The sequence below is a fragment of the Coregonus clupeaformis genome, chromosome 1, assembly GCF_020615455.1.
Source record: "Coregonus clupeaformis isolate EN_2021a chromosome 1, ASM2061545v1, whole genome shotgun sequence".
NCBI classification, from domain to species: domain Eukaryota; kingdom Metazoa; phylum Chordata; class Actinopteri; order Salmoniformes; family Salmonidae; genus Coregonus; species Coregonus clupeaformis.
Genome location: NC_059192.1, coordinates 25,213,112 through 25,227,199, shown reverse-complemented (window position 1 = coordinate 25,227,199; position 14,088 = coordinate 25,213,112). Strand labels below are relative to the sequence as shown.

General features: G+C 43.7%; 1 protein-coding gene across 2 annotated transcripts; it reads right to left on the bottom strand.

Annotated features, from left to right (window-relative positions):
• Positions 1–5,417: 5,417 nt before the first annotated feature.
• On the bottom strand, positions 5,418–12,371 carry pus3 (pseudouridylate synthase 3). 2 transcript variants are annotated; one of them, XM_041873867.2, is made up of 7 exons: positions 12,237–12,371; positions 10,709–11,160; positions 10,014–10,291; positions 9,480–9,672; positions 9,170–9,279; positions 8,712–8,884; positions 5,418–5,933 (listed from the first exon to the last, which is right to left on the bottom strand). In XM_041873867.2, exons 1-7 carry the CDS (start codon positions 12,274–12,276, stop codon positions 5,659–5,661), a joined length of 1,521 nt encoding a protein of 506 aa, XP_041729801.1. In that variant the 5' UTR covers positions 12,277–12,371; the 3' UTR covers positions 5,418–5,658. The 2 variants fall into 2 exon arrangements, with proteins under 2 accessions (XP_041729801.1, XP_041729864.1); XM_041873930.2 differs by having other exon boundaries at positions 10,709–11,126; positions 12,237–12,326.
• Positions 12,372–14,088: the final 1,717 nt, after the last annotated feature.

Here is a 14,088-nt window from a genome sequence, read left to right as displayed (position 1 = left end):
TTTTGCAGTTCGTTCCAGTCATTTGCAGCAGAGAACTAGAAGGAATGGCATCCAGAGGTGTTGGCTTTGGGGTTGACCAGTGAGATATACCTGCTGGACCGCATACTACGGGTGGGTGTTGCTATGGTGACCAATGAGTTAAGATAAGGCGGGGATTTACCTAGAAGTGATTTATAGATGGGCGGGCGGGCGGGTGCAAGCAGCATTCAATTGAAGAACATGCATTTAGTTTTACTAGCGTTTAAGAGCAGTTGGAGGCCACAGAAGGAGTGTTGTATGGCATTGAAGTTCGTTTGGAGGTTTGTTAACACAGTGTCCAATGAAGGGCCAGATGTATACAAAATGGTGTCGTCTGCGTAGAGGAGGATCTGAGAGTCACCAGCAGCAAGAGCGACATCATTGATATACACAGAGAATAGAGTCGGCCCGAGAACTGAACCCTGTGGCACCCCCATAGAGACTGCCAGAGGTCCAGACAACAGACCCTCCGATTTGACACATTGAACTCTATCTGAGAAGTAGTTGGTGAACCAGGCGAGGCAGTCATTTGAGAAACCAAGGCTATTTAGTCTGCCAATAAGGATGCGGTGATTGACAGAGTCAAAAGCCTTGGCCAGGTCAATGAAGACGACTGCACAGTACTGTCTTTTATCGATCGCGATTATTATATCGTTTAGGACCTTGAGCGTGGCTGAGGTGCACCCATGACCAGCTCGGAAACCAGATTGCATAGTGGAGAAGGTACGGTGGGATTCGAAATGGTTGGTGATCTGTTTGTTAACTTGGCTTTCAAATACTTTCGAAAGGCAGGGTAGGATGGATATAGGTCTGTAACAGTTTGGATCTAGAGTGTCACTAATCGTAGTGTCAAAATTCTTAGGAAAATGTGGAACAAGAACAGATGTAACACACACAGTGACACATAAATATGGTGAGGAATGGGTCACACAGCAAAAGAAACCCAAAACACTGTGTTACACCTTCGAGGTCATCTTTATTTCAAGCGTGTTGCGCAGATGGGCAGATCTTGACATGATGCCTTAATTCCTTGAATAAATAATTGCATCAATGCATCCCATCCAAAAGTGAGAACGTTCCTCAACAGTGAAACCCTTGCAAGGTTACATGACGGAATAAGAGTTTGTCTTATGACCATTTTAAGTGCATTTATAAACCATTATTCAACCAAGCTTAATAGGCTTACAATTTGGCAAGCACAAATGACTATCTCACAATTTTAACCATAACTGTTTATGAATGTCTAATTAGGTTTAATTGATGGTTAAAGTAATTTACAAATTGTCAAATGCACCGTTAACAATTTAAAGTATTTTTTTATGTGAACCGTTTGTGAACCCGTTTTTGCCATTGGGCCTGGGCACCAGACTCCAGATCTTTATTGCAGTTGTATCAATGAGGTAGTCGGTTTTCAATTGGCTAACACTTATCACGTGGTTTGTGCAGTGTGAAATAAATCAAATAAAATTGTATTTGTCACATGCCCTTAACCAACAAATGAAGTTAAGAAAAATAAGAGTTAAGAATATATTTACTAAATAAACTAAAGTAAAAAATTAAAAACAATAACGAGGCTATATACAGGGGGTACCGGTACCGAGTCAATGTGCGGGGGTACAGGTTAGTCGAGGTAATTTAGGTAGTATGTACTGTAGGTGTTCCTTTTGTTCAGGTGGGAAAGGGCAGTGTGGAGTGCAATAGAGATTGCTTCATCTATAGATCTGTTGGGGCGGTATGCGAATTGGAGTGGGTCTAGGGTTTCTGGGATGATTGTGTTGATGTGAGCCATGACCAGCCTTTCAAAGCACTTCATGGCTACAAACGGGAGTTCTACGGGTCGGTAGTCATTTAGGCAGGTTACCTTGGCGTTCTTGGGCACAGGGACTATGGTGGTCTGCTTGAAACATGTAGGTATTACAGACTCGGTCAGGGACAGGTTGAAAATGTCAGTGAAGACACTTGCCAGTTGGTCAGCGCATGCTCTGAGTACACATCCTGGTAATCCATCTGGCCCTGCGGCCTTGTGAATGTTGACCTGTTTATGGTGCATTGGGATGCTATCGGAAACTTTTACATTTGTAACAAGCATGGTAACAAGCATTAGCTGTTACATCTCTGTAATTACAGACTGCAATTACTATCAGTTATATGTTATTACAGTGAACTATGAATTATAATTATTACAATACTTGTTACAGTGTAATAAGGACCCCTTAAAATGAAGTGTTACCACAAGTTCTCCTGGGTAGGCCTATTTCCAGGAAAGATTAAAGAGAACAATCCTTCCTATGTAGTACATTTTCAATATCAATTTTCAGTCGCTCAGAAAATGATATATTAAAAAACATTTAAAAATAAATGGATACTGTGGCCATTCTTCATGCGAGCAACATTTTTTTCCTGTTCTGGACACTGAATGCACTAGATTTCCATGTCTTATATTCAGGCGGTATCATACATTCAGATGAAGATGTTATGAAGACCCTTTCGAGCTCCAGAGAGGGAGCAACTTGCATTGTCATTACATAATACTGCCCCATGTAAGCTGCACAGGGAATTAACAGCCAATCCCGACCTCAGATGTTTGGCCGCTCAGAACAGAAGTGGCATTGGACTAGATCCAGTGTTGAGAAACAGAACATCTGAACAACGTACAAAAACAACTTTGGGGATTCTGATTAAATCAAATCACTGCAATTACTGAAAGAAAAACGTGAGAATGAAGATGGCCAATATACGGTTATCAAGGGGTTCATGTTTTACAAGTATATCCTTTTAAGGTTATTTGTTTTACTGAGGGGGGAATCAGACTCTGGCATGATATGGCCAAGCACAGTGCAGCATTGTGTATTCAGACCCTTTGCTATGAGACTCAAAGTGGAGCTCAGGTGCATCTTGTTTCCATTGATCATCCTTGAGATGTTTCTTCAACTTGGAGTCCACTTGTGGTAAATTCAATTGATTGGACATGATTTGGAAAGGCACACACCTGTCTATATAAAGTCCCACAGTTGACAGTGCATGTCAGAGCAAAAACCAAGCCATGAGGTCGAAGGAATTGTCCGCAGAGCTCCAAGACAGGATTCTGTCGAGGCACAGATCTGGGGAAGGGTATGTCTGCAGCATTGAAGGTCCCCAAGAACACAGTGGCCTCCATCATTCTTAAATGGAAGAAGTTTGGAACCACCAAGACTCTTGCTAGAGCTGGTCGCCCGGCCAAACTGAGAAATCGAGGGAAAAAGGGCCTTGGTTAGGGAGGTGACCAAGAACCCGATGGTCACTTTGACAGAGCTCTTCTATGGAGATGGGATAACCTTCCAGAAGGACAACCATCTCTGCAGCACTCCACCAATCAGGCCTTTATGGTAGAGTGCCCAGACGGAAGCCACTCCTCAGTAAAAGGCACATGACAGCCCGCTTGGAGTTTGCCAAAAGGCACCTAAAGACTCTCAGGCCATGAGAAACAAGATTCTCTGGTCTGATGAAACCATGATTGAACTCTTTGGCCTGAATGCCAAGCGTCACATCTGGAGGAAACCTGGCACCATCCCTACGGTGAAGCCTAGTGGTGGCAGCATCATGCTGTTGGGATGTTTTTCAGCGGCAGGGACTGGGGAGACTTGTCAGGATCGAGGCAAAGATGAACGGAGCAAAGTACAGAGAGATCCTTGATGAAAACCTGCTCTAGAGAGCTCAGGACCTCAGACTGGGGCGATGGTTCACCTTCCAACAGGACAACGACCATAAGCACACAGCCAAGACAATACAGGAGTGGCTTTGGGACAAGTCTCTGAATGTCCTTGAGTGGCCCAGCCAGAGCCCGGACTTGTACCCGATCAAACATCTCTGGAGAGACCTGAAAATAGCTATGCAGCAAACCTCCCCATCCAACCTGACAGCGCTTGAGAGGATCTGCAGTGAAGAATGGGAGAAACTCCAAATACAGGTGTGCCAAGCTTGTAGCATCATACCCAAGAAGACCCGATGCTGTAATTGCTGCCAAAGGTGCTTCAACAAAGTACTGAGTAAAGGGTCTGAATACTTATGTAAATGTGATATTTCCGGGATTTAAAAAATAAATAAATTAGCAAAAATTCTACAGAGCAGTGGATGTAATATATCTAAGAATTCAAAAGGATCTCAACATTCAAGCTTTTATGTAATCCATGCCCCACAGACTTTGCTTGTATAAATGGACATGGCTAGGATCAAATTACCTAGTAGCTTTACACTACCTTGCATATTTAGCAAACATACATATATATTTTCCAGCAGTCACATTTTCAGACGAATACCCATTTGTGAAATTGGATAAAATGTCATGACCATCTTTGGCACTTAAACTGCACTGAGACATCAAAGTCGTCAGTGGGCTATATATTTTAATTACTCAACAAATTGCTGCAGACACATTGTCTCATTGCATTAAACATTTACATTTTAATAATTTCGCACAGACGCTCTTAACCAGAGCGACTTACAGTAGAGAGTGCATACTTTTTCCTTCGTACTGGTCCCCTGTGGGAATCAAACCCACAACCCTGACGTTGCAAGTGCCATGCTCTACAAACTGAGCCACAAGGGACCACATATGACCGGATAAGTAGTGTAGAGGTTCTCCACTTTGGTCGAAATAAGTCATTCACTTATGCACTGTCAACTGCAAGGAACGTGATTCTTCTCAAAATAAAGGCATTCCTAAGCCAACTCAGAAGAAACTGTCTTCATTAACAGCTGAGGATTTTGATACAATAAGCAATGGAAATTGGTTCAGTGATAACATAATTGATGTGTACCTTGACCTTGTAAAATCTAATTTGGAGGATCACTTTGTGTTGATGTGCCCTGCTTCTTTTCTTAGCCAACAACTACAGAATCTCGGTTCTGAGAGTATAGATGTTCTAGGTACCTAGAGTAGCACACAATTGGTGTTGTTTTGACTAGAGATACCTGGGTTTTTCATTGGATGCGTCAAAATCCACCGCATCCGCCGATGTCGCACTTCCGCACCTGCGGTGAAAGGTGGCAGAGCTATTGAGATCAAATGTTTAATAGATGAGAATATTTGCATAATGTTGGTCAAAATCCATCTCACACCATCTTCTCCCACTGCCAGCCATAGGACTTCCTCTCATCACCATATTTGGTGGTGAGTGGAAATGTCAACCGGATGCTTCAGATTTATACATCCGGTGAAATAACTTTCTTTAGCTCGCTAGCTAGTTTACCTCAGTGCATCGATAATAAACTCCCAGTATTCACTCGAATTCTACGAAAGGTTCCTCCTGATTGTGACAAATGTCTCGACTTGAGCTTCCTTGGTGGGAACAGAGATCCTAAATTACTATAATTCATTATAATTGCTAATTCTATGGGTGGGCCATGAAACTTGACAAATCTTCAATGATTAAAGGTTATTTTATTTCCCTATCCAAGTTTTACATTACACACTTTAAATGAGGCACATCTATATTTGAGTAAAATTCAACCCTTTAGGATGAATCTCAAATTGATTTATTCCAGAGACTAACAAATAAACCTACAATTGTTTCTCCGCTCCATAAAAAAAGCTAAAAGTAAAATAACAGCATTAAGAATTCAGTCAATATTATATGACAAGTCCAATTTCTCTAGCTGGTGTCAATCTTGTGGTTTCGGATTGGCGCTGGGGTCAGAAGGACGATGACACGTTGGGGAGGACAGACGGACTGAGGCGTTGTGCGAGTGCTTCGACCTTTTGCCCTTGTGTACCGTTTCATCACCATTTTCCCCTTCTTCTCGTTCAAGCCTGCCTCTTTTAACAAAGTGTTCTATCCTGGACTCCAGGCTCTCGCAGCGTGGACGCTCAAGCAAGGGCCGATAGGTCCTCTGTTTGGTACCTTCCATCAGCCAGCAATGGGGAGAGGAGGTCCCACCTGTTGATGGAGAAAATCTGTTGTTCCATTACACCTCCCCACATACAAAATCCCAATGTAACCCCTGAGTATAATACAACTAGCACTTGATCATACAGGTAACTGCCAAAATAACGGAAAGTCTTGAGTAAATGAGAGATACAAAGTACACTGCTCAAAAACAAAGGGAACACTTAAACAACACAATGTAACTCCAAGTCAATCACACTTCTGTGAAATCAAACTGTCCACTTAGGAAGCAACACTGATTGACAATACATGTCACATGCTGTTGTGCAAATGGAATAGACAACAGGTGGAAATTATAGGCAATTAGCAAGACACCCCCAATAAAGAAGTGGTTCTGCAGGTGGTGACCACAGACCACTTCTCAGTTCCTATGCTTCCTGGCTGATGTTTTGGTCACTTTTGAATGCTGGCGGTGCGTTCACTCTAGTGGTAGCATGAGACGGAGTCTACAACCCACACAAGTGGCTCAGGTAGTGCAGCTCATCCAGGATGGCACATCAATGCGAGCTGTGGCAAGAAGGTTTGCTGTGTCTGTCAGCGTAGTGTCCAGAGCATGGAGGCGCTACCAGGAGACAGGCCAGTACATCAGGAGACGTGGAGGAGGCCGTAGGAGGGCAACAACCCAGCAGCAGGACCGCTACCTCCGCCTTTGTGCAAGGAGGAGCAGGAGGAGCACTGCCAGAGCCCTGCAAAATGACCTCCAGCAGGCCACAAATGTGCATGTGTCTGCTCAAACGGTCAGAAACAGACTCCATGAGGGTGGTATGAGGGCCCGACGTCCACAGGTGGGGGTTGTGCTTACAGCCCAACACCGTGCAGGAAGTTTGGCATTTGCCAGAGAACACCAAGATTGGCAAATTCGCCACTGGCGCCCTGTGCTCTTCACAGATGAAAGCAGGTTCACACTGAGCACGTGACAGACGTGACAGAGTCTGGAGACGCCGTGGAGAACGTTCTGCTGCCTGCAACATCCTCCAGCATGACCGGTTTGGCGGTGGGTCAGTCATGGTGTGGGGTGGCATTTCTTTGGGGGGCCGCACAGCCCTCCATGTGCTCGCCAGAGGTAGCCTGACTGCCATTAGGTACTGAGATGAGATCCTCAGACCCCTTGTGAGACCATATGCTGGTGCGGTTAGCCCTGGGTTCCTCCTAATGCAAGACAATGCTAGACCTCATGTGGCTGGAGTGTGTCAGCAGTTCCTGCAAGAGGAAGGCATTGATGCTATGGACTGGCCCGCCCGTTCCCCAGACCTGAATCCAATTGAGCACATCTGGGACATCATGTCTCGCTCCATCCACCAACGCCACGTTGCACCACAGACTGTCCAGGAGTTGGCGGATGCTTTAGTCCAGGTCTGGGAGGAGATCCCTCAGGAGACCATCCGCCACCTCATCAGGAGCATGCCCAGGCGTTGTAGGGAGGTCATACAGGCACGTGGAGGCCACATACACTACTGAGCCTCATTTTGACTTGTTTTAAGGACATTACATCAAAGTTGGATCAGCCTGTAGTGTGGTTTTCCACTTTAATTTTGAGGGCGACTCCAAATCCAGACCTCCATGGGTTGATACATTTGATTTCCATTGATAATTTGTGTGATTTTGTTGTCAGCACATTCAACTATGTAAATAAAAAAGTATTTAATAAGATTATTTCATTCATTCAGATCTAGGATGTGTTGTTTAAGTGTTCCCTTTATTTTTTTTAGCAGTGTATATTGAAAGCAGGTGCTTCCACACAAGTATGGTTCCTGAGTTAATGAACCAATTACCATTCCATCATGATTGGGGTCATGTATTTATTAAAAAATAAATAATAATACATAAATAAAATTCACAGGAGGTTGGTGGCGCCTTAATTGGGGAGAACAGGCTCGTGGTATTGACTGGAGCGGAATCAGTGGACTGTATCAAATACGTCAAACACATGGTTTCCAGGTGTTTGATGCCTTTCCATTTGCTCCGTTCCGGCCATTATTATGAGCCGTTCTCCCTTCAGCAGCGTCCACTGATAAAAGTGCTGGGCAGGCCATTATTTTGGATACCATGGCTATACCCCCATCCACAGGGCATGCATGGTCACTGAATGGTTTGATGAGTATGAAAACAATGCAAACCATATGCCATGGGAGTCTCAATCACCAGATCTCAATCCAATTGAACACTTATGGATGATTCTGGAGCGGCACCCGAGTCAGCGTTTTCCACCACCTTGGAATTTCCCATAGAATAATGGTTTAGCATCCCTCCAATAGAGTTCCAGACACTTGCAGAATCTATGACAAGGTGCATTGAAGCGGTTCTGGCTCGTTGTGGCCCAACGCCCTATTAAGACACTATGTTGGCATTTCCTTTATTTTGTCAGTTCTCTATGCATAGTCACTTTACCTCTACCTACATGTACATATTACCTCGACTAACCTGTGCCCCCGCACATTGACTCTGTACTGGTACCCCCTATATATAGCCTCGCTACTGTTATTTTACTGCTGCTCTTTAATAATTTGTTTTCTTTCTATTTTTCTTCTTTTATTTTTACTTAACACTTATTTTTCTTAAAACTGCATTGTTGGTTAAGGGCTTGTAAGTAAGCATTTCACTGTAAGGTCTACACCTGTTGTATTCAGCGTATGTGACAAATACAATTTGATTACCTGTAGCCTTTATACTTCACTTGCACCACACACTATAGTCTCCCTCTATGCAGTGGTAGACAATAGGATGGGGATTAATAAAGTTGGATTAGATTTCAATGAAGGATTGACGGACCTGTGCTCTCTAGACCTTGGATCATGCCGTGGATGACCTGGGTCTTTACTGCTGTCTGGGTCCAGTGTTGCTTCAGCGTGGCCAGGGTGTGTTTTGCCTCCTCAGCCTCCCTGCGCCAGCTCAACCCCTCAAAATGGCAGTCGAACAGCACCAGGGGAAAGTCCACCGCCATGCTGAATGAAAAATAGAAAGACCACTCGCTTTTGTACTGGGTTGTGCTCATGAGGGCACACTAAGGCAAAAATGTTTTACAATGGAAAATGACATATTTTGGACATGTTCAGATAGTACCTCCCTGTTTGTGAGGGTTTTTCCGTTTGGTGCCTAACGAACACGACAAAGCTATGGCGGACATGTTTTTTTAATGACTTGTCTTGCTGTCCAAAATAGATGTGTTATTTGCTTTTCTAGTGAGTGTTTGGAAGAGTCTCTGGATAGCAATGCCTAGACCAACTCACCTATATTGAGGTTTCCTGGGATTCGTCTTCACATCCAGGAGTTGATCCACTATCTCTAGGGCCTCCAGCTTCTGGCCAATCAGCAGCAGCACTGCCATCATGCAGCGCACCTAGTGGGAAGAACAACAGACAGTATAGCATGGAGGTAGTGCTGGGTGATAACAGATTTTAATAAAACATTTTATTTGTAACGCACTTTTCAAAAACCCAAAGTGCTAAAACAAGTGTCAAAACATTCATATATAATCCATATGCAATACGTCACAGACCAAAATGTGTATGTCCAATGAGTCTGGGAGTATTCTCTGACCTGGTGATAGAGGAAGGCCAGTCCTTTGATCTCAAATATGAAGAGGTCGTATGGGTCTGTGGTAGTGGGCATAGTAGGGGAAGTTTGATGGACAGGCTGGACCGTGGCAGACAGGATGGTCCTCTGGAACTGCAGCACTCCGTTGCCCACGTCCATCTTGCACAGGTTGCGGAAGTCGTGAGTGCCCTCGTAGCTGGAGACCAATGAGTAAGGAGAAGATGCGGGGCTTTCAGTTCAGCTTCTAAAATGACTTGTGATTTCAAACTGTGGTGTTGAGAACATAGCAATGGAAGTGTTTCCCCTGCTTTTTATCAAGCAGGGAGGGTTGCCCCAGCCTAGCTCTGCCAAGCTGACTAAATAATTTAGCTTCAGTCAGTATCATTTTACATTTTTAGGATCAATAGCCAATATTGTTTAGAAGGCCTAAGCTTTGCAACCTGCCCTAGAAATAATCTAGGGTAAACAAGACAATATGGCTCATTGTCTATTTGACTTGTCTTCAATTGAAGTGCTGGATAATTTCGCACCACTCACTGTTTGGCAGCCTCTGCCATCAACGCTACATCCAGAGCCCCGCGTGGGAAGTAGTACCGGTAAGTCCTAGACTGACAGTCGAAGCGCGCACTGAAGCCCTCCGCAGCAGGTGACCAGTCAAGAATCCTGATGTCCTGGGGCAGGACTCTGTTCAGCATCTTCACATACGGTAGCTCCGCCACATCCGCTTTGTTCTTGACACCAGCATCGACATTGGACGGGAGGGTCACTCCTAGGCCTCCACAAAACTGAGTGGAGCGCAAGTCTATGGACATGACCTACGTCAAGAAAAAAAGAAAACGGTTAAGGCAAAAACCAAATGGGAGTTGTGAATTTCTTACAATATACATGTTTATGTCCATGCATGGACAGGTAGCAACCATATAGCCTTGCAAGCTTAACCTCAGGCATTGCAAACTTACATTTACATTTTAGTCATTTAGCAGACGCTCTTATCCAGAGCGACTTACAGTTAGTGAATGCATAAAACATTTTATACTGGCCCCCGTGGGAATCGAACCCACAACCCTGGCGTTGCAAGCGCCATGCTCTACCAATTGAGCTACAAGAGACCTACTTGTCCATATTATTTCACGTAACAGAGTTGGGTTGGGAGAAGTTGCCCGCTATTGCTCCAATGTTTTCAAGAACTATTAGCATGTTATTGTTGGAGGTGTAGTAGTAAGTTATCTGACCTGGGAAAAGGCACTGACTCCTTTGTCAGTGCGGCCACAACGATGATAGTTAGAACTCTGGCGATCCTGGATCAGTCGAGTCTTCAGAAGAGCCTCGAAGAGCCGGGCTTCCACAGTGTTGTCGGTGTTCTCCTGGACAGCAAAGCCCTGATAGGCCCAGCCCAGGTAGGCCAAGCGGAGTGCAACATGGCGCCGAGGATGGGCAGAGAAATCAAACGGTCGGTCCCGACTCCTTTTTTCACCCTTTTTCCTGCCACCAGCATCAGGCTTGCTGTTATCCTTCTTTCCATCAGAGTTGGTTGACACCTCCATCTCATCCCCAGTTCCTTCCTTGACCGTTTCTCTCAGCTGTGCCTTCAGTCTCTCCACCTCTCCTTCCAGGTCTCTCACTCTCTGTAGTAATTCCTCAGACATGTTGCTTTGCAAACGGCAAAAGAGGGAAAATAACTTATCTGGAAAGTAAGTTAGAAAGACAAAGAGTTGGACTGTGTTTGAATGTAGCTAGTAACTAAGACCTTCCCTTTTAGAGTGTACCTGATTTAGTCAGTCACCAGACAGTGACAAATCTAACATACGAACTTAGCCTACACAATTGTCTGCTGCAGAAGGTCAGCTTGCTAGTTATGTAAAGATAAAATGATAGATAAATACATTTGACTAGTCTAGTCTGTGATCCAGATGTAGTTAGCATGTTAGCTAGCCCATTCATAGACTATAGTATCTTCTGACCAGGGAAGTGGTACGTTTTTGGAAACATCTTTCATATCAGCAAGAAATAATAAAATACAAAAAGGTAAAATTACTACACACCTTTATAAGGTTAGGGTTCCCACACTGCCATATCACATTGCTTGTTTACTGAAGACATAGGTGGTCACCTGTGCTAATTAGCTATCTAACGTGCTCTGAACATCTGTGTGTAAGCGTAACTGGGGAGGAAATGTAGCTCAACTGGAGGCACACAAGGCTTGTGGATCTGTTCAAAACTGGATCTGTTCAAAACTGCTACAGTAACTATTTATTTGAAATATTCTTTCTCACTGATATGAAAGATATGGGGCATATCAGCATGTTTCAAAGACCGGTTTGATAGCGAAGATTTACTTCTCTAAACGTTAACACAGCATCGGAATTGTAGTTTATGAAAACACAGCGTCAGAAATGTAGTTTATGTGGAGCTAAAGTCAGCTAAAAAAGTGGAGCTAAAGTCAGGCGAATGTAACAGCTGAAAACACTAGCTACATATCAGTGGAGGCTGCTGAGGCTGGGAAGGACGGCTCATAATAATGGCTGGAATGGAGCAAAAGGAATGGCATCAAACACATGGAAACCATGTGCTCCAGCCATTACCTCCAGCTCGTCCTCCCCAATTAAGGTTCCATCAACCTCCTGTGCTACATATGGAGAAAAAGGGTTTTCGAGAGCTAGCTAAATTAGTTAGCTAGCATTAACCTGAGAACGAGGCACCAGTGAAAATAGTTTCAGCTTGCATCTGCACAAACGACACAATAATATCAACATATCTTACCTTTACTTTTACGTGTAGCTTTGATGAGTACGGTTATCATTCCCTATCAAGCCACTTTTGCAAACTTCATCTCGTGCCTCTACCTCAGATTTAATGCTTCAGTTCGTCCTGAGTCAGACATAAATTCTAGACTGATTTATTTCCTGTAAGGGTTTCTGGGAGTTGTAGTTCTTTCTACAGTGTCATTTTTCACACTCATTGGTCAGTATTTTAGGCAGCTATATCTTATCTTTTTTATGTTTATGTTGTTGGCTGTAAATAAATAAATAAAATAAAATAAAGCATAACATCATCAAATAAACTTTATTCCCAACAAAGAATACATTTCAAGCTAAAAAAGTTTCCAATGACAGGGTAAAATATATGTGGCCAGAAAGCACGACTGAGATGTATCCTAACAAGATACAATATGTTTAATTAATCATCTTAATAACTTCATATAAATAACAATTTAATGCATGGTAAGTTTACAAAAAATCCAATAGTTAACAAGCAAACACAGTATCAGCATCTTACTAACAGTAGCAGGTGTGTGGAATTCGTCATGATGGTATAATTTTTCAGTTAATTTTTTCATAGCTTCTTTGTCTCAAGTTTTGAAATAGACACATTCTGAGCAAGGCTCCCAAGACCTAAGGGGACACAACAAATTAGTCAGTTGAATGGGAATGTATTGACACACGAGTTCTACATTTGCCCTTTTTTTTGTGTGAAAGTAACTTATATGTCTTATACTGTCATAATAGAACATGATGGACAGATTGCCATTTGTTTACCTCCACAACCCCCAGACCAATACAGGCAGCAGCCACCCATACCAGGTTCTTCCCCAGGTATTGTCTGATGGTTTGGACACAACCCTAAGGATCATACAGTCACTATCATCAATCACTATACATTATGATGGCGCTCTCTCTCTCTCTGTGTGTGTGTGTGTGTGTGATGTACACTACCAGTCAAAAGTTTGGACACACCTACTCATTCAAGGTTATTAACACCTGTTAATTAAAATGCATTCCAGGTGACTACCTTATGAAGCTGGTTGAGAGAATGCCAAGAGTGTGCAAAGCTGTCACCAAGGCAAAGGGTGGCTATTTGAAGAATCTCAAATATAAAATATATTTTGATTTGTTCAACACTTCTTTGGTTACTACATGATTCCATATGTGTTATTTCATAGTTTTGATGTCTTCACTATTATTATTCTACAAGGCGCGAACCACCGCATTTAACCATGGCAAGGTGACTGGGAATATGGCAGAATACAAACAGTGTAGTTATTCACTCCGCAAGGCAATCAAACAAGCAAAACGTCAGTATAGAGACAAAGTGGAGTCGCAATTCAACGGCTCAGACACAAGACGTATGTGGCAGGGTCTACAGACAATCACGGACTGCAAAAGGAAAACCAGCCACGTCGCCGAGACCGACGTCTTGCTTACGGACAAGCTAAACACCTTCGCCCGCTTTGAGGATAACACAGTGCCACCGACGTGGCCTGCTACCAAGGACTGTGGCCTCTCCTTCTCCGTGGCTGACGTGAGTAAAGCATTTAAACGTGTTAAATCTCGCAAGGCTGCCGGCCCAGACGGCATCCCTAGCCACGTCCTCAGAGCATGCTCAGACCAGCTGGCTGGGGTGTTTATGAACATATTCAATCTCTCCTTAACCCAGTCTGCTGTCCCCACATGCTTTAAGATGGCCACCATTGTTCCTGTACCCAAGAAAGCAAAGGTAACTGAACTAAACGACTATCGCCCCGTAGCACTCACCTCTGTCATCATGAAGTGCTTTGAGAGACTAGTCAAGGATCATATCATCTCTACCTTCCCTGCCACTCTAGACCCACTTC